Source organism: Medicago sativa, chromosome 3 (assembly GCF_051527215.1).
Source record: "Medicago sativa cultivar Bolivia chromosome 3, Bolivia_mono, whole genome shotgun sequence".
In the NCBI taxonomy this organism is placed as follows: Eukaryota; Viridiplantae; Streptophyta; class Magnoliopsida; order Fabales; family Fabaceae; genus Medicago; species Medicago sativa.
This window is the reverse complement of record NC_140751.1, coordinates 95,167,947-95,187,310: the sequence shown is the minus strand read 5'-3', so window position 1 is coordinate 95,187,310 and position 19,364 is coordinate 95,167,947. Positions and strand designations below refer to the sequence as shown.

The following is a 19,364-nucleotide window of genomic DNA, read 5'->3' as shown; positions in this document are numbered from 1 at the left end:
AAAGAAAAGAAACTAGATTGAATTATCTAAAGGAAAAAAAGAATTTTGTTTTTAGATGGAAAAGGAAACATCCATTAATGTATTTTTATTTTGCAGTCTTTTTAAATTAATGATGATGCAATTTATTTATTTTTGAGAGCGACGGAAAAAAATTTATAATGTGGAAACATTATTTTCGTTTCTTTGATTTGTTGAGATTTTTTAGTTGGTGATTTTTTTTTACAATGCTAAAGAAAAAAGAAAAGAAAAGAAGAGAAGAAAAAAAAAGAAAAACAAATACAAACTACTCTCTAGAAAAGAAAGTCTCAGCTGCATCCATTTTTAGAGGATGTAAGAGACCATGTGGAGCGGAGAGGTATGGTGAACCAAATCATTATTTGAGGAGGTTTTAAGTTTGTCGAAGAAATCCGCACATTGATTTTCCTGAGAGTGTGACAAACAATAATATTACTTTTAGTTGGGGAATTTGATTTGTAAAGTTTTGTACTTTCTCTATTGAGATCAATTTTTTATTTTAATTTGTAATCTTTTTAATTATGACATTAATTTTTCTATAAGGCATTATAGTTATTACGAATTATTGCATTTAATTAAAATATATGTTTTTCCATAAAAATCGGTGAGAAAAAAAGGAGAAACTGCTTAATATATAATTTTATTTAATCAATAAACCATTTTTTGTTTATAAAACAACTTTTATCTTTCTGTCCCATATTCCTCTAAAAAAACATTTATGTTCCATATCTTATGTAATAATGACAAAATACACAATATCATTAATAGTATTGTTTTGGTATCAATATTGGTGTCAATCAAAGTAATTTTTTTAAGGGAAAATTCAAGCTTCAATCAGCGCTCTCCTCCTCACAAAGTTTTTTGTTTGACACGTAGTGTTAAAAACTCAATGCAAAATTTCAATTCATACTTGCAACACAAATTCTCTTCCATATTTTTTCTCTCCCATGATCATGGAGAACAATAAGAATCAACAATCACAAAGCATAGCCTCGTATCTAAAGTTTTTCATTGTTAAACTATATTCCCGTAACTTCTTTGCTTTTAACCTAGCTTTTTGCTGTTGTTGTTTACTCGTTGGTATTACACTCACTTTTTGTGCCAAAACATTTTCATTCAACTCTCAATTGCAACAACTCCAAAATCCACCTCTTAGCTTCAATGCACCTTCTCATTTTTCTCCTCCTCCAATCTCATCCAACAACTCAACAACATCACATTATCAAAATAACCAAACAAAATTTTTGATCAGTCAAAATAGTTTGGAGGATTACTCGAAGATTCCAATGGTTATACATGATATGAACGATGATGAATTGTTTCGAAGAACTTCGTTGATTTCTATGATTCATGAACCTCCATTCAATCAAACACCAAAGATTGCCTTTATGTTTTTGACAAAAGGTCCCGTCTTGTTGGCTCCTTTTTGGGAGAAATTCTTCAAAGGAAATGAAGGGATGTATTCAATCTACATTCATCCAAGTCTATCTTTCAATCAAACGGTTTATAATGAAAGATCTGTGTTTCATGGCCGAAGAATCCCAAGCAAGGTACGCATTCAAAGGATCCTCTTTTCCTGAGACTTTGTTATTTTTATATATGTCTCACAAAAAACATAAAATTGCAGTGGTATTTGTCATGTTTCTGATTCTCGACTATATTTTAGTCTCTATAATACTTATTGAAACATTTTCCTTTAATATGACAAACTTATTCATTTTTTAGTGCAAAAGGCAAGCCGAGGAAAAAAGACAAATCATGTTGTATTCACTCTCACCTCTCACATGTATTCCCCAAAATGTGGAATAGTTAATTGACCATCCAATATAAATTAACACTTGTATTCATATATTTTCGTTGTTGACTTTCCAAGTTCCATCATACTACTATTTAGCACTTTTCTAATTTTTTTTTAACATAGACTTTGTTTGGTTGACTTATTCAAGTTTACTTACAAGTATAAACCTCTATGAAACTATTTGAGAGAGTTACGTAAACAACTATTGCATTATCATAAGTTTTTTGAGAGGTAATTTCACAATTTCCCTATGATAATTTATGAAAACAATTTATAGCTTATAGGAAAACAATTTGACTTTATATTATTATCTTTTATTATAGAAATAACTTATAAATAATAATTAAATTGCTTATCCAAACAAATCCGAAAGAGTTATTGAAGTCGAAATATAATTTTGTATTGTTGATGCAGAAGGTAAAGTGGGGTGAGACTAGCATGATAGAGGCAGAGAGACGTCTATTAGCAAATGCATTGCTTGATTTCTCAAACCAACGATTTGTACTACTTTCAGAATCATGTATACCATTGTTCAATTTCTCCACAATTTATACTTATCTAATGAACTCAAATGAAACCTTTGTGGAAGTCAAGAAGATTAAGGATTCACAATGGAAAAAAGGGTCTCAATGGTTTCAAATTGACCGTTACCTTGCACTTCACATAGTTTCGGACAAGACATATTTTTCTATGTTCAAAAAGTATTGCAACACTCCATGCTATAGTGATGAACATTACCTGCCAACTTTTATTAGCAACGAATTTGGGAAGAGGAATTCTAACAGGACTTTAACTTGGGTTGATTGGTCAAAAGGTGGACCCCATCCTTCAAGTTTTACAGGAAAAGATGTGACTACTGAATTTTTGGAGAGGTTGAGGTTTGGAAGCACTTGTGAGCACAATGGAAGGACATCCATTTGTCATTTGTTTGCAAGGAAATTCACTCCTCATGCTTTGGATAGATTGGTTAGGTATGCACCAAAGTTAATGCAATTCAATTGATTTTACGTTCTAGATATATATTTTGTTTTGTTTTCTTCCATTGATCATGTTCACTTGTGCTACATTTTCCCACACAGATAAAATATTGATCGATTTATGTAATACATTTAGGGACACCTAGAATTTGCCCATTTGTTTTTCCTATTGCTTATAGTTTTTCTTTTCTTCTTTTTCATAGCGAGTATATTATTCTTTCTGGAAATTGTCTAGTTTGTTTCCACACTACTATACTATATCCATTCTCAATTATATTGACTATTTTGTCTAGTTTGCAAATAGTCCCACAATAATCAAAATACATGCAATATAGTTTTTATTTTTTTTGAAAAAGTGTCCTAATCTTAATGCAAAAGGTGTGACACAAGATTAGAAACACAGAGAATTAGAATAAAATACATCTAGTCTAGATTTGGAACCAATTTGAAGAGCTAAGAATCAGAATGTGAAATGTGTCAAAGAGTGAAGTAGTGAGCACAACCATACTTGTTAGCATCTATTGGAATGAGTCAACAACTGTGAATTTGTGCAGGGGTCATGTTAATCTTCTCTATATCATTTCAATTTTATCGGATGTCTTCGAAGGGATAACAACTGTGAATTTAGATGGATTGAGGTCCTCGGACGTGCTTTTATGTAAACTGGGAAAAAATATGAGAAGATCAAAGTTAATATTTCAACTACTTTTTCGTTTTTTTAAACAAATAAGTGCATTCTCTTAACAAAAAAACAAAAATATGTATAATATTACTGATCAACAATGAATTAGTTTGAATACGGAGGGTAGGTTGGTTTAGTAGTGTTGTCTTGTGACCTTGGAGTGTGTTGCTTTCAACGTCTCATGTTCGATTGTCTTAATGTCAATTTCAGTTGGCTAGTTTGACTTTTAAAAAATGTAAGTTTAAGTAGTAAGAGACTTTGACCTCTTATGCAAGTGGTTAGAGGTACGAATGGGAGAAAACTCACCTTATGTGCTTCACAGGTTCCCCGACTCAAAGATTAAACATTGTTAAACGGTCGTGAAAATTTCGTACCAATAATACGGTAACCCAAAGCAAAATATAAATTACCAATTTATTTATCAATCATTGTTGATACTCAATTTTAAGCAGATCTTTTATGAAATGGTTAAATGTTGGTCATCGAGACTCCTAATTTCTTAAGATACTATGCAACAGTGTGGAGTCCTACTCTAACTTGACCGATGTGATTTATGTTTGGACCCAAATTTGGTATATATGTTTTTCTATGTATTTTCATTTCTAATCTAAGACAGTTTTTGTTGTAGATAAATGAAATGACCATAGTTATTGAAAACACATAAATAGAGGAGTCGAAGTTCAAACCCTAATTACGATGTTCACTAACAATTTTGATATTTTTATCGATCGAGTTAAGATTCGTGGATGACTCCCTCAAAAAAAAAAAATCGTGGATCACAAATTTAATACTTTTCTTGAGACAAATTGATTTTTTTTATCAAAAGTATTTAAACATTTGATAAAAAAAAAAAAAGGAATACCAACATTTTGTCCAAATCTCTAAATTAACGTTACTCCATAGTATTTTTTTCCACACACAATGGTTTATTTGCCTGGAATTTTTCGAATTCACAATTTGAAACGTGGTACCTGTCAAAAAAAAATATTTTTTTTTGACAAAAAAAAAAATTTGAAACGTGGTTTTGTACTTTTGTTAGTGAGTGAACCCCAAATCAAATAATCACGTTTTTTCAAAAATCCCAACTGAAACGACTTGATGCATTTTCAAACGGTAATTAACCGCCAATTGCACCTCTTTCACCCTTATATAATCTCCATCTCATTCAGAAAAAAATGTTTTCATTCTTCTCCTTTTGGTTTTATAATCCAACGAATTCTATTAAACTTTCATCAGTGGCGGCGCTTTCATCGTCTTCCAGCGCCGCTACTGCCATCATCACCATTCCATAATTTTGTTTCAACCAACGTAAAATAAAAAAAATAAAAAAATATGAATCCAAGCATGGAAGATGAAGATCTCATGTTTGACTGCTTCGAAAATTCCGTTGACCCAACTTTCTTCAATATGAATAACCCAACAACACTAGCAGATTTATCCATTGATAAAAATAACAACAATGTGGGTCCCACTGCACTGTCCCAACAAACTCAGCATGGACCCCACCAAAATCTTCATGGAGTTGGAATAGTTAGTAATTTTAATGATCTTTTTTCCACTCCACCATCCCAAGAAAATTACTATGGACTTGGAATAGTTGGTGGTAGTAATAATAATGGAAATGATCCATTTAATTCCAATGTATTGCCACAACAGAATCAGAGTGGTAATAATGATCCATTTGCTTACAATTTAGAATCACCAGAAAATGATCATCATATTCAACAACTGCATGGTGGTAGTAATGATCCGTTCATTTACCATGATATTCAACAAGGTCAGGATGGTAATATTGATTCATTTTCGGATGTTATGTTACAACAAAATCACCATGATGTACAACAACATGGACATGGACATGGTAGTACAAATGAAACATTTTCTGTTCCAATGGTTCAAGATCAATATGATCAAAACAATAATAATTTTTCATTTGGAATAAATAGCCTTGAAGTGGATGGTAGTTCATCAAGAATGTATGAGAATCAACAACAAAGTATACCTGCAATTCAGATTCCCGTTTTGTTGAACCAAACCGAACTGCGGGCACTTAATCAATGGCCACCCACAGTAACCCCGTATTTTTGCAGTTGTTGTCAAGTTCTCAGAGAAATCATACACACTGATGGTTAGTTTTTAATTAATTAATGAATATGAAATTAATGCCCATGTTTCTATTATTTTGATATATATATATATATATTTATTTGAATTATTTATAGGTATGCAATTTGAAAAGCTTGAGATTCATGGAAGGTTGGCGTTGATTACACATGCAATTCACCATCAGATACCTGTTAATGGGGCCCCATCAGTTTATCAAATGATTGAGTATGTTCCAAGTCTTAGTATAGTACTACATTAATTTCTTTAATATATTTTTTTTGTGATTTTAAAATTGTCACATTTGAATAATAAGAATAAGAATTGAAAACTTTTGTAACAGTTTTTGTGGGAAAAGCCTTGGTGAAATAAAGAATTTTTTGGCACAGTACTGTGTGGAACGTCATTTAGCAGGATACATTCTTATGCAAGATCCAATGTCTGAATTTTATGAGACTCTTTGCACTGGATTGGATTGGATTGATGATATTAATATGGAGAATCTTATTCAAAATAATTCAGGTTTGTCCTGGAAATCACGACGGAAAAGGAAAAAAAGTACTTTTGTATTTAGTAATTGTATTTGTATTTATTTAATCAACAATATCATTTTTATTTCTTTTCATTCATGTGACATTGGGTTAAGTTTGAGTGGTTCTTATGTTTACAGATGAATTGGTGGAGCAAGAGCAAATGGGTGATAATGGAACGCCTAGGAACCTCTCAGAACAAGTAATAATATATACTGCTCTTATGTTTTCTTGAACAATAAATAATGAATATATCGTAGTTGCATGCATGTTATGTAACTTATGTTATTGATATACCCTATTGTATTGAACAGAGGAAAAAATCTGCAAAACTGAAATTGAGTGATTTATGTGATTACTTTCATCTACCTATTGATGAAGCAGCAGATCATGAGAAAGTGAAGTTATGTCCAACAGTTCTCAAGAAAACTTGTCGTAAAGCAGGGTTACCCAGATGGCCCCACAGAAAGGTAAAAGTCTTTCTTGTGTGTTATACTTATTTGGTACTGTCAAATGAATATTTCCTTTTGCTAATATAATGTGTCTTAAAATTAACGACAGGTGAAAAGCCTTTTGAAGCAGATCAAATTACTAGCAAATCAATGGGAAGGACAGGATACAGAGACAAGGGCAAGGACTGAAGGGGAAATTAAAAGCCTTCAAACCGAAATGATTAAACATTGTGGTGGACATATACCAACCGCGTTGTATGACATCGCCGCCTTCTTGCCACTTTAGCCGCAGCAGCGATAGTGTGTCGTGTCCAATTGTTATGGAGAAAGAGGAGTGGCTAACTTGGTTGATTCTTAACTTGTACATTGTGTCTGATTGCTTGGTTGTTTTTCTGGTTTGTTATTGTTTTGTTCATTGTTTTAGACATTCTTGATTGGTGGTCGTGATGATAATGTAGATATATAGTGTAATTGGTGGTGGTGATAATGTGGATATTGTAAGTTTGTCGTTGTTAACTAGGGATATTGCAATTTTTTGTAACCTCATATTGTATATATTTTGGTTTGTTGGGCTGTTAAAACTTGCTTGGTGCAGAAGTTGTGCAATTCTTATCCTATGTAATTAGTTGCTCTGGCGTGCAAAAATAGAACTAGGCATTCCTCCATTTTAGATTATTTGACATTTACAGTTTGAGTTTAATTGCTATACGAAAGTTATTTTACACAAGAATTCGGGTGTTTCATAAATAAAAACTAGTACTTTTGTATGTGTAAAAGAACTTTACATGAATATTGTATACAAATTAAATCCTTAAAATTTGATACAAGAATCAAGCAACTTGGCGGTTTGAATAGTTGATTATAAAAAAAAAAAAAAAAAATCGAAGGAATTATACATGTTTAGTGGAAAATGACTTAGAAATCAAATTATTAATTTTAAAATGACTAATTTGAAATGAAAGTTAAAAAAAAAAGGCAAAAATAAAAGAGCAAGACCCAAATTGGACTCTAATAATGTTTTCTCAGACCAATTTGTCCTAAAAAATAAACTAAAATTAGTCTGACATTTTTATTCTGGGGACAAATTAGTCTCTCTTTTTTTGGTTGCAAGTCTCTGTCAATGAATGAAGGTGTCCTTTGTATAAAATGTATAAATTGTCAAGGACTATCGAGAAATTAATTTTTGCCGGGAATTAAATTTGACCCGAGAGAAAATTGTGAAAAGTGGATCTTCATTCTTAAAAATCAACCTAGCAAACAAATATTCAAAACAAAAGTGTAGAAGTAACAGAAGATAACTAAGAGATTATGTTTTTTTTATTTGACAAAAATGTAAGAGATTATGTTTGATCATATGTTATTTTGTAATATAAAATAAAATATCAACAGTAAAAGAAATTGCAGCCGGTAATGAGAAATTTGGGGCCGGCCATAGCTTTGGCCTCTTGGTATTTGTCTTATCAGAACAATGGTAGGACGATATTTTATAGGCCACAAGAAGAGAACATATTTTAAAAGCATATAGACACATTTAACTTCAAGATGCCCCTATAATATTTTACTAGGATAACTAGTTTGGACCCAATTTTCAATTTCTTCATATCCTAGGAGAAAATGGCTGCCTCTGATCAAACACTTGTTTGTGTGAGACAAGTGAAGCAAGTGGTAGCTGATGAATGGGATGAGAGCATGCCATTGCCAGGAGACATCATTGAAGGATTCTCTGAACATGATGTCGACGATGCTGATGAATCCTTTGTATCGGTCAAGACCAGTTCTGAGTTTAGTTCTCAGCTTGGCAAGATCAACCAACGTGTGGAGTCTATATGGATACAGGTTAGAAGAGGCGATGGTTTGCTGAAACTGCAGACATGTATCGTGCAACAGAAAGTCTCCGTTCTTAAAAGGAAGTATACTATCCAAGCCACAACAGATCATAGGCATATTGCAGATTTAGCAGATCTAACATTAAAGCAGTGTATTGAACTTCAGGGTACATACTCTCCTTTATCATTATTATTCACAAAGTTTTAATTAGTCTTCATTGTATTTTTATTCTCTACATATTTTTTTTTTTTTTTTTTTTTTTTTTATGATTCTACCCTGAGTTTCACAACACTCACATAGCCTACATGCACACGAACTACTTGTGCTAGACCATGGTTTACAACACTCTAGATATTAGGATCGTGCAATTTTCGTTTTTCATGTTTCGATTGTACAAATTAAGTCCTCCGAATTTTCCTCTAGTCACTATGTTGTCGTTGTACATTTTTAGCGCTAGAAACCTACATGTCATTGATAATTAGACAGCCGGGTGATAGAGGAATTTGATTGTAATTAGAGAATAGGGTACCTATCCCGCACAATTAGTACCTGTAAGACCAAAATTATACAATCATATATGCAGATCAAAAGTTCCATTTTGAATTTCATCTATTGTAAGAGTTGAAATTTCATTAATATACCAGGGGCAGGGACCATATTAGGAGTTTCAATATACTTTTTTATTCCTGTCCGCAAGAAGAATCTCTTGCTATTTGCAATATAACCAAACCAGCAATTAAAATTGTAAAGACATGTTTCTTTTTTCCATTTTTGCAGTAATGACAAGGAGAGTAATGCACATACAAGCAAGAGGATTCCACGAAGATGCGATAAAATATGACTGGAAGATGAAAGTAGGTACCTATCTGCCTCACCAAAGCTCTTCAGTTGTAAGCTCTATTCTATTCATGCCATTAGTCCATGAGCACTGCATCAATACCACCACAGCCAGGTGCATGACCTGGTTTAGTGCAGCAATTTCCTCAGGCGTCCCTCTTGTTTTTGTCAATGTCCAAACTGAACTTATTCCACCTACATTGGTATGTATACTTTTTCTTCAGGTTTCTTTGTGATATCCATTTTTTTTTTCAATCTAGTAATAGAAAAATCTCAAAGGAATGAACTAATAGAGACAATTTCAACCTTACCACTACACAAACACAGGAAAAGAGTAGTCTCTCTAGCAACCAACAAATCCATTTCACAAACCAAATAATTCATGGTATAAGATTATGGTTTCTACCTGGACTAGAAGAAATTCCAATAGAATTGATCCCTCAACCCAACGAAGCACGCTTCGGAATGGAAATCAAACGAACTGAAGAGGTACATAATTAAAATCCTTAGCTACTTTCTAAACAACTAAATTTTATAAAATGTTACTTACAAAACACACATACATGATGCAGGGCTTTGTGTGCATCTATTCAGTGATGAAGGACACGTCAGCGGATCGTGGTGGATTAAGAGAGCTCCATGAAGAAGCAACTGCAAACGGGTTCCTTCTCGTGATTTCGCGGTTGGATGACAAGAACACTATACCGACGAGTGTTTGTTCTGACGGTCTTGTACATTGTTGTGACCATGCTGAAATTAAGGACCTTCTCATTTCTGCAATAGACCAATATGAGACAATTCAGCTTCATGTCATGGCTTGGCCAAACCAAACTCGTCCTTCTCCTACTCATGCTGTTGGGTTTGCTGGCCTTTTACCGCCAGAAAGATCGTTTTCCAGCCATCAATATGATTAAAGGGCGAAGACCAAATAGTTATGAAATGTTTTAGTAAACAAGTAGGCCATTATATTACTTGATATAGAAGAAATTGCTTGAAATGAAACTAGGAATGAATATCATGTATCTTAATATTAATTATTATAAGAGGTAAAGTCAAATTTAGAGCTTGCTGTAGCTTTTTTAAGAAAAAAATAATATCAAGATGTTTATTATTTAAACAACCATTTGTGTATGTAGCACAAATTTTAGAATAACCATGAATTTATAAAGAACAATAGGTATTGATATAATAACCAAAACAATAAAACGTATTATAAATATAAGAGAGAAATTTGTCATAAAAATTGTCATACAATAGTTACACAAATATTATTTCTCTTAAACAAAACATGATACTTCAAAATTACCAATCCCTCTAATTAGAGATGTGAGTGCAACATTTTTAGCGCTTGCTTTATCAATAGTTATGCAAAAAACTTTTTTTAAGTTTATTTTGGGTGTAAGGGTCTTATGAGTGACGACGAGGGTGACTCGATGTAGCGTTGGATTGATGAATAAAAACATATTGGATTTTAATAAGTGTGAAGATGTAAGGTGATGTTAATATAGTTCAACCGAATAACTAGATATTTGACCCGTGCTCCGCACAGGTTTATTGCAAAGGGATTGACATACGAATAAGAATATAACCAACATGATATGAATGAAATTGGTGCGATGCATTTTTTTAGATGGAATTTGTTAGGTTAAATTATTGTTAACCAAATACAGCAAATGAGCGGGAAAATATTAGGTTAAATTGTTGTAGACCTAACAAAATTAATAAATAAGGATATAGCCAACAGGAAAGGAATGAAATTGGTGCGATGCATTTTTTTAGTATTAAATAAGTGTACAAAAAAAAGGCAAGAGGATAAGAATGAAATTGGTGCGAAGCATTTTTTTAGATGAAATTTGTTAGGTTAAATTGCTGCAGATCTAACAAAAGTAATAAATAAGGATTTTTTTTTTTAAAGGTTTACCGTTTACACAATAAAAATATGAGGATTAAAAACTGCATATAAATCGAAATCATAAATAAATCAATAGTATATATATAAAGTAAGGTTTTTTATGCCATGTGTCACTTCCACATTCATTCTCAATATTTTTATTATTTTTTCTATTTTTAAAAACCAATATTTTATTTAACATAAATATCTCAACAAACTTTTGATCTTATGCACTCAGTATTTTTTATCTCAACAAACTACACATCAATCAATCAATAGTATATATATAAAGTAAGATTTTTTATGCCACGTATCACTTCCACATTCATTGTCAATATTTTTATTATTTTTTCTATTTTTAAAAACCAATATTTTATTTAACATAAATATCTCAACAAACTTTTGATCTTATGCACTCAGTATTTTTTATCTAAACAAACTACACATCAATCAATCAATCAATAGTATATATATAAAGTAAGGGTTTTTATGCCACGTGTCACTTCCACATTCATTCTTAATATTTTTATTATTTTTTCTATTTTTAAAAACCAATATTTTATTTAACATAAATATCTCAACAAACTTTTGATCTTATGCACTCAGTATTTTTTATCTCAACAAACTACACATCAATCAATCAATCAATAGTATCTTCTTATATATAAAAGTTAACCCGAGTGATTATTTTAGCCCTAATTTTAACCTAAAACCTAAGCTAACTTTTACTGTATTACCCCTGACCTATTTTGAGACCCCACACAATGAACCAAAGTTCACTCCAAAAGCGTAATAATTTTTCTCTATTTTCCCTCCTCTAATCCGCTAATACTAATCCCAAAACCCAACAAATCAGATACGCAGAAAATCACGTTATTTTTCTTAATGTGATGACTTTCATCAAATTTTAATCTCTATCTATTAATCTTTCGACCTCGATCATTTTTGCGTTATTCTATTTGCCTCATCTTTCTCATTCCTTTTGTATTTTCAATTTTTCTTAATTGATTTTCTCTGCAATTCCATACTCTAAGCTATGCTGATATCTATCAGGTAGAGATTTTGTGTTTTGTTATATCTGAATCATGATTTTTGGTTGATGTACTTTTTCATGGTAACGCAGGTGGCAGTTTGTTGGTGAGTTTAATAGTGGAACTGAAGTTCCTTTTCATATTGCTCTGGGACAAAGGAGAACGTGATGAAAGAGAAGGAGAAGGATAGGAAGGTCAAAGAAGCTAGAATTGAGGAATCTGTTGATGCTGATCAAGAACACCGTTCATCCAAGCAAAAGGTTGAAAATAATGGTATGAATTTGATAACTTGGATTCATTCATTTGTGGTATTTTTGTGATCATTGTTCTTGAATTTATTGTATCATAATTTGATTGTTTTGAACTGAAATTCAACATATTTTGCATTCTTATTAAAAATGATTAGAATCACCATAGAATTGGTGCCAAGTTGAATAGGAATAAACATCAAGTTTTTAAGAGTTCTGCAATTGTTTGCGGCCGATTTGCGTTGCCGCTACTTTCAATATCAAATACCAATTTTTGATGATGACTTGAGTAACAGACCTTTTGATACACATGTTGTATAAGCTGATTGAATTTCCCAACCACGTTTTTCAATCTATTACTCCTTACTCCTCCGCTTCTTCCCTAACTGCCGTAACTGCACTCTTTTTTTTTTGGATCTATATCGTACCATCACAGGAAAATTGCCGGCAAGTGGAAACGGAAGATAGTTGTGCACATAATTTGTGAAGCTGCACAGATCAAGTTGGGTGCTCTGATGGTTGGCCGAAAAACAAAGTGACAACAACTAATCCACACACCCACAAAAACACAAACTCAGCCGATCCTAACAAAAGCACGACTCTGCTACACAGAAACAACAGCAAAAATGCTGTCAAAACAGAAAAAATGCAGACAGAAAAAACCCAGCCAGCAAAACGGTTGCAAAACTTGCATTGATATAACTTGCTTCTATTACGACATATAAGATAAAGTGTAATCATTGTTCACCTGTGGTATAACAGGACTCTCTTTTGAAGGAATTGGTCTCAACTTGCTCCAATCAAAGAGGACATGACGTGTTCAAACATCTTAGTTAGGAGCGTTTTTGTCTCTCTATTTTTACTCAAATGCGGAAATGACCCCCCATTCAAAAATACTCACTTTTAGTCGTTCTTAAAGAATTTTAAACTTAAAAAATGGTACGACTTATATGTGAACTATCTTTTATTTTGGAATAATATGTTTTTCTTGACAAGTATTAAAAACAGACGAATTGGTGTCTTTTTAGTCGGTAAGACCCGTGCGGAGCACGGGTCGATGGTCTAGTATATATAAAGTAAGGTTTTTTATGTCACGTGTCACTTCCACATTCATTCTTAATATTTTTATTATTTTTTCTATTTTTAAAAACCAATATTTTATTTAACATAAATATCTCAACAAACTTTTGATCTTATGCACTCAGTATTTTTTATCTCAACAAACTACACATCAATCAATCAATCAATAATATATATATAAAGTAAGGTTTTTTATGCCACGTGTCACTTCCACATTCATTCTTAATATTTTTATTATTTTTTCTATTTTTAAAAACCAATATTTTATTTAACATAAATATCTCAACAAACTTTTGATCTTATGCACTCAGTATTTTTTATCTCAACAAACTACACATCAATCAACCAATCAATAGTATATATATAAAGTAAGATTTTTTATGCCACGTGTCACTTCCACATTCATTGTCAATATTTTTATTATTTTTTCTATTTTTAAAAACCAATATTTTATGGCAAAAGTTATTATGCATAAGGATTTCCTTATGCATGGTGCATAAGCAAATCAGAACCGTTAGATCAAGGACAGGTGTTATAATCTGGTGCTTCAGCTCAAACATATCACAACCGTCCGATATTGCACACGTGTTCTAATCTTGAGCTTCAGATGCTACAATGTTTCGTCCCTAACAAGATCGCTTTTCTCACCGTTTCCGTCGCCGGCGCCGGTTCACGATCACTATTCTCACCGTTTCTTGCCGTTCCGACGTGATTCTTAGCCTTGCTCGCTTCTCCGACGTTATTTTCAGCCTTCTCTCCGACGTGATTCACCCTTGATTCGTGCGATTCAGAAATTCATCTTGATTCATCTTGATTCGTGCGATTCAGAAATTCATCGCCGGCACCTCGATTCTCACTGTTTCTCGCTGCTGCAACTTGATTCTTCTCCGACGTGATTCTCACATTTCTCTCCGACGTGTTTCTCACCTTCCTTCGACGTTATTCACTCCGACGTATTTCTCCGGCGAGTTATTCATTTATATGATTCAGTCTGTTAATTCGATGCAATCTGTGATATGAATCATTGAAAATTATTGTTGATTATATAAAATTACTGTTGAATCATTGAATTGAAAATTGATGCTTTAAAATTGAAGTTAAGGATCATTGAATTGAAAACTGATGATATAAAAGTGATGCTATAAAACTGAAGTAAACTGAATCATTGCAAATTATTGTTGTAGTAAGAATTTTACTTGATTGAATCATTGCAATGATTGAATCATTGCAATATGTGATATTTTAGTTCAGTTGATTACATCAGTTAATTTGATTCAATCTGTGATGTTTTTAACTCAATGTGAATATTCAACTGTGATTTTTTAACTCAATGCTATAAAACTGATGATTGAATCATTTAAAATAACTGTTGGAGTATGAGTGTTAGGGATAATTTGATAGCAATTTAGCTTATTACTCACCAAAACCATTTCCACAGGCCAATGGTTTTGGATTACAACTCACCAAAACCATATCCACAGGCCAACGGTTTTAGCATAGTTTTTTTAGAGTTTTTCAGTAGTTTCAATTTATCATATCTAATGGTTTTTTTGTTCTTAATAGTGTTTGTTGCTGTTTTCAATGGATTTGATATTAACTTCATCTGAGAGTGGACAATTGACGGTTGAAAATTCAGTTATTGATGCGGATAGTTCTCAATGTTACTCATTTAGTGATAAAGAATCATGGAAGTCTTTGGTCTTTAAATCTATAAAAGAGATTGAAGATTTTTATTTTAATTATGCATATAACACTGGATTCTCTGTTAGGAGTATGTTGAAGTCCAAGAACAATTCACAAAATAAGAAATCGGATAAGGTACATTATGTGCGTTATGCTTGTAACAAAGAAGGTTTCAAGAAGGGAAGTCTGCTTAATCCTAAAAACAGGCCAACATGTGACAGTCCAGTTCTTGTTGAGTATGAGAAAGCTAAAGAAAAACCAGAGGAAAGGGTTGGTTGTAAAGCTGGAATATATTTGAAGTTGGATGAAGCGTTGAATGTCTATAAGATATATAAGTGGGAAGTTGATCACTGTCATCCATTACATAAACCAGAGCATTTGTGCTACTTGAGATCATTTCGAGAAGCAAATGAAGTTCAAGGACAACTTGCTTTAATAAATTCTAAAGCTGGAATGTCGATGAGAACATCTTATGAAGTGATGGGTCAAGGAGTTGGAGGCACGGAGAATCTTCCTTTTCGATTTTCGGACTTAAAAGAACTATCTAATGACAACTCGTCAAAAGGAGATGGTGGCTGGTGAAGCAACTGTTATTCAAGAATTCTTTAGAAATGAAGCTCTCTCGAAACCAGGTTTTTACTATGATATCCAAGTTGATGCTGCAGAAGACATAGCCAATATTTTTTGGGCAGATGGAATTATGCAACAAGATTATGCTCTATTTGGTGATGTTGTCAGTTTTGATACAACTTACCGAACAAACAATAAATATCGGCCATTAGGTTAGTATTTTGTACTTCTCACAGTTTTTAATTCTTATATTCTTGAAATTTGAATGAATGTTCTGGTTTAGAATTGAAGGTTCTGGTATATGTGTGTTAATTTGGCTCTTGTGTGTGTTTAGAATTGAATGTTTATATTGATTGAAGGTTTAGAATTTAATGTTCTGGTTTATGGGTGATCCTATCTTGCCTTGGAATTTATGCTCTGTACAGCCATGGAAAGATCATATGTGTTTTTTTATCGATGATAAATAGCTCTTTCTGTGTTTGCGAGTTTAGACATCTCGCTTGAGAAGTTGTGCTATGTCCAGCTATGCAAAGATCATAGGTGTTTTTTTTACAGTTGTTAAATGAATAGCTTTTTCTATTTACACAGCACAATGGTTTTATATTTTTTAAATATGTTGTATTTTGTTCTGATTTGGTTCATTTCAGCTGCCTTTCTTGGTTTTGACAATCATCGTAAGAGTGTGTTATTTGGTGCTGCGCTACTGTATGATGAGACATCAGCTACTTTTGATTGGTTGTTTACAACTTTTTTGAAGTGTATGTCCAATAAGAAACCTCAAGCCATATACACAGACCAGGCTAGTGCGTTGTTGAAGTCAATTCCGAATGTTTTTCAAGGTGTTTTTCATGGTCTTTGCTCATGGCACATGGGAGAGAATGCAAAGAAAAATCTCGGCTCTCGTGCAAACAGTGCATTTTTCGATGAGTTAACTAATTTGGTTTCAAATGTCGAAGATGAATCAGATTTCGACTACAATTGGGATCAGATGATGAAAAACTGTTTTAATGGAAGGCCTACTTCGGACTTTAAGTGGCTTGTTCAAACTCATTCAAATCGTATGCATTGGTCTTCAGTTTGGGTGAGGTCACATTTTACAGCTGGTTTGAAAACGACACAGTTAAGTGAGTCTTTCAATGCTTTTCTTCGTGGATTTTTGCAGCCAGACCATTCACTTGTTCGATTCTTTAGTCATTTCAACATTATGGTTCAGAGAATGAGGGATAATCATGCTGAGTTGGACTTTAAGGCTGCAAACACTAGAACAAAAAATAATTATCCCAACAGTCAGCTTATGCGGTCCGTAGTAAACAAGTATACACCATCTTGCTTTTCATTTATTCACAGTCAGTATGACCTTTCCTTCAAATACTATTATGAGGAGGACACAACAAAAGAGTCTGAATTGAACAAGTTCTTCAAAGTTTTCACAATTGAGAAGGTTGATTATAATTACGATGATGTTGATAATGATAATGAGAGGGTTTCGAATGTTGATGTTTTGGATGCAGAATTTGAAGAAAACCTTTCCCCAAGGTTTGAAGATCATAATCGACTTGATGAAAGGGTTGTCACAGTCGACATTAGGAGCAAAAGTTTTACTTGTTCATGTCGTATGTTTGAGAACCGGGGTTTCTTATGTCGACATGTTTTCAAGATTTTGGAGGTCTTAGGTGGTCATGTGCAATATCATTTTTTGAAGACTATACCTGCACAATATGTTTTAAAGCGGTGGACTAGAGATGTGCGTCCGTCTGTCGATAAGCTGAAATCCACCATGAATGTTGGCACTAAAGACACCACTCAAGCACAACGATATCAACAAATTTGTGCTGTTACAGTTCAGCTTTCTACACGTGTTTGCGCAGATGCGGAGGCATCTGAAATATTTCTCAACGGTGTTCTTGAGGCAGGGAAAAAGGCAGAGGAGTTTCTTATTTCTAAAGGTATTCATACAGATCGATCATCCATTACGCCTTCTAAGTCTTCAAAAGCAGTTGCTGTCTATGAACCATCTGTTGGGACTACACCAAAGTTCAAAGAAAGACCAAATCCAATTAGGTCAAAGAAGCGACTTAAAAGTGATTATGAAAAAGCTAGAGCAAGACAGAAATTCCTTATAGCTCGGAAGAAGCAAAAGAAAGATGATGAGGCTTTAACAATTTAAGCGGGCACTGATTTTTTTTTTATGTTATAAGTTAGGAAAGATGATGAGGCTTTAACTAAAAAAGCGGTCACTTATGTTATATGTGATAAGTTTGTACTAGATTTTATATCAAATTCTTGATTGTTATGTATTGGTTTGAATATTATCTTCTGGAAACTATTTATTATTATATTTTGGTACAAAACCATTAGACTGTTAATTTGGTTTCATATAGTACACTATCAAAACCATTAAACCATAATTATGGTTTAGTTAAGATTTTCAATTCGTAGTTAAGTGGATAAATTACTGAGTTTTGCAATTTGCTTCAATCTATTCAAGTGATAAAATTAATAGTAAAATTAATAGTAATGCGCGGTGACAATATTACTATGTTTTCGAAATTGAAACCACTCATTCCTTGAATTTGTTCATGGTGTGGCATGTTGAGAGCAAAGAGGAAACAAATGATATAAATTAAAGTCATAATAAAACAAGGCATTTTTAAACAATGTAGCCATTATTGGAAAAACATACTAATATTATAGTTCCAAACATTACAAACCATACTAACATTATAAATCCAAACATAACAAAATTAAAAATACTTATACAGAAATATTATGAAAACATAAATATGATTACTAATAAATACTAAGATTACTTTTTTCTTCATCCATAGAACGCCCTGATTTTTGTCTAGCAATCCAACACTTTCTCTCTCCATACCACAAGTTGATTGTACTTCTGCTCCCATTGCTCAACCGCATTCTGCAACGTTGTGCGTAATTCAGTTCCAGCCATAATCCTCCCCGCCAGCTGCGAGTGATGAACCCTTGATGCCTCAAATTCTGTCCCGATCAATTTCCCTTTTTCTTTTTCTTCTGCAAGTGCCTTCTCCAATACTTCGATTCGAGTATCAGAGGCATGCTTTTGCAATGATAGTTCTGTCATTGCTTTTTCAGCAGCGACAAAATCATCATTGAGCACCTTCCATTGTCTTTCGAACACAGCAAGTTCCTGTCTTGCGATGTTTGCATTTAGGGTATCAGTTTCAATGATTGGTAAACCTGCAGCAAACATGTTTTGCAACTGAAGACATGAACAGACTAATCCTGAATGAACAGGATTGAGGAGGTGTCTTAGTGGACGGATTTGGCTTAAAAGTTGGGATAATTGGTTTCTAATATTGGCATCGGAATAGATTACTTCAAATGTGTTGTTTACGATGATTTCTCTTACTTCATTTGCAAGATCTGTTGCCCTTGCGATGTCTCCGTTTACAGCAACTGGAACCGAATTTGCAGTAGTGACGTCTGACATTTTTTGTTCTGGAAATGTAAGTGACACAAGACCTTATTATGATACTAATTATGAAACATTCTCTAAAGCAACCTCATTATATATAGTAATATGTTAATCCTTATGTTTCAACTTCCCATCCTAAGCAGTTTAATAACCATACTAGGCAGTTTCATTTATTTTCAACTTCCT

At 32.9% G+C, this 19,364-nt stretch overlaps 4 protein-coding genes and 1 non-coding gene across 5 annotated transcripts; 4 read left to right on the top strand and 1 right to left on the bottom strand.

Moving 5' to 3' along the window:
* The first annotated feature begins 901 nt into the window (after positions 1-901).
* Positions 902-2,957, top strand: LOC146942293 (glycosyltransferase BC10-like). Its single transcript, XM_085756258.1, has 2 exons — positions 902-1,565; positions 2,228-2,957. The coding sequence occupies exons 1-2, from the start codon at positions 963-965 to the stop codon at positions 2,813-2,815; spliced, it is 1,191 nt and encodes a 396-aa protein (XP_085612384.1). The 5' UTR covers positions 902-962; the 3' UTR covers positions 2,816-2,957.
* A 348-nt stretch (positions 2,958-3,305) lies between these two features.
* Positions 3,306-3,404, bottom strand: LOC146942292 (U6 spliceosomal RNA). Its single transcript, XR_015033893.1, has one exon. It is a non-coding gene; the product is annotated as a U6 spliceosomal RNA (small nuclear RNA).
* A 1,264-nt stretch (positions 3,405-4,668) lies between these two features.
* LOC146942291 (uncharacterized) lies at positions 4,669-7,138 on the top strand. The gene is made up of 6 exons (XM_085756252.1): positions 4,669-5,600; positions 5,695-5,803; positions 5,919-6,097; positions 6,246-6,307; positions 6,420-6,575; positions 6,667-7,138. Exons 1-6 carry the CDS (start codon positions 4,805-4,807, stop codon positions 6,841-6,843), a joined length of 1,479 nt encoding a protein of 492 aa, XP_085612378.1. The 5' UTR covers positions 4,669-4,804; the 3' UTR covers positions 6,844-7,138.
* Positions 7,139-7,966: 828 nt separating this feature from the next.
* LOC146942290 (uncharacterized) lies at positions 7,967-10,282 on the top strand. The gene is made up of 4 exons (XM_085756251.1): positions 7,967-8,550; positions 9,162-9,424; positions 9,549-9,710; positions 9,794-10,282. Exons 1-4 carry the CDS (start codon positions 8,172-8,174, stop codon positions 10,133-10,135), a joined length of 1,146 nt encoding a protein of 381 aa, XP_085612377.1. The 5' UTR covers positions 7,967-8,171; the 3' UTR covers positions 10,136-10,282.
* A 5,404-nt stretch (positions 10,283-15,686) lies between these two features.
* Positions 15,687-17,891, top strand: LOC146942289 (protein FAR-RED IMPAIRED RESPONSE 1-like). The gene is made up of 2 exons (XM_085758038.1): positions 15,687-15,936; positions 16,372-17,891. The coding sequence occupies exons 1-2, from the start codon at positions 15,702-15,704 to the stop codon at positions 17,889-17,891; spliced, it is 1,755 nt and encodes a 584-aa protein (XP_085614164.1). The 5' UTR covers positions 15,687-15,701.
* The last annotated feature ends 1,473 nt before the right edge of the window (positions 17,892-19,364 follow it).

What these genes read in the sequence shown, in the direction of transcription:
- LOC146942291 (XM_085756252.1), top strand. Translation starts at nt 4,805, where the DNA reads ATGAATCCAAGCATGGAAGATGAAGATCTCATGTTTGACTGCTTCGAA. An exon ending in AGAAATCATACACACTGATG is followed by an intron (nt 5,601 to 5,694) that starts GTTAGTTTTTAA and finishes AATTATTTATAG; the next exon opens with GTATGCAATTTGAAAAGCTT. An exon ending in CCAGATGGCCCCACAGAAAG is followed by an intron (nt 6,576 to 6,666) that starts GTAAAAGTCTTT and finishes AATTAACGACAG; the next exon opens with GTGAAAAGCCTTTTGAAGCA.
- LOC146942289 (XM_085758038.1), top strand. Translation starts at nt 15,702, where the DNA reads ATGACAACTCGTCAAAAGGAGATGGTGGCTGGTGAAGCAACTGTTATT. An exon ending in CAATAAATATCGGCCATTAG is followed by an intron (nt 15,937 to 16,371) that starts GTTAGTATTTTG and finishes GGTTCATTTCAG; the next exon opens with CTGCCTTTCTTGGTTTTGAC.
- LOC146942293 (XM_085756258.1), top strand. Translation starts at nt 963, where the DNA reads ATGATCATGGAGAACAATAAGAATCAACAATCACAAAGCATAGCCTCG. An exon ending in GCCGAAGAATCCCAAGCAAG is followed by an intron (nt 1,566 to 2,227) that starts GTACGCATTCAA and finishes TTGTTGATGCAG; the next exon opens with AAGGTAAAGTGGGGTGAGAC.
- LOC146942290 (XM_085756251.1), top strand. Translation starts at nt 8,172, where the DNA reads ATGGCTGCCTCTGATCAAACACTTGTTTGTGTGAGACAAGTGAAGCAA. An exon ending in GCAGTGTATTGAACTTCAGG is followed by an intron (nt 8,551 to 9,161) that starts GTACATACTCTC and finishes CCATTTTTGCAG; the next exon opens with TAATGACAAGGAGAGTAATG. An exon ending in AACTTATTCCACCTACATTG is followed by an intron (nt 9,425 to 9,548) that starts GTATGTATACTT and finishes ACACAAACACAG; the next exon opens with GAAAAGAGTAGTCTCTCTAG.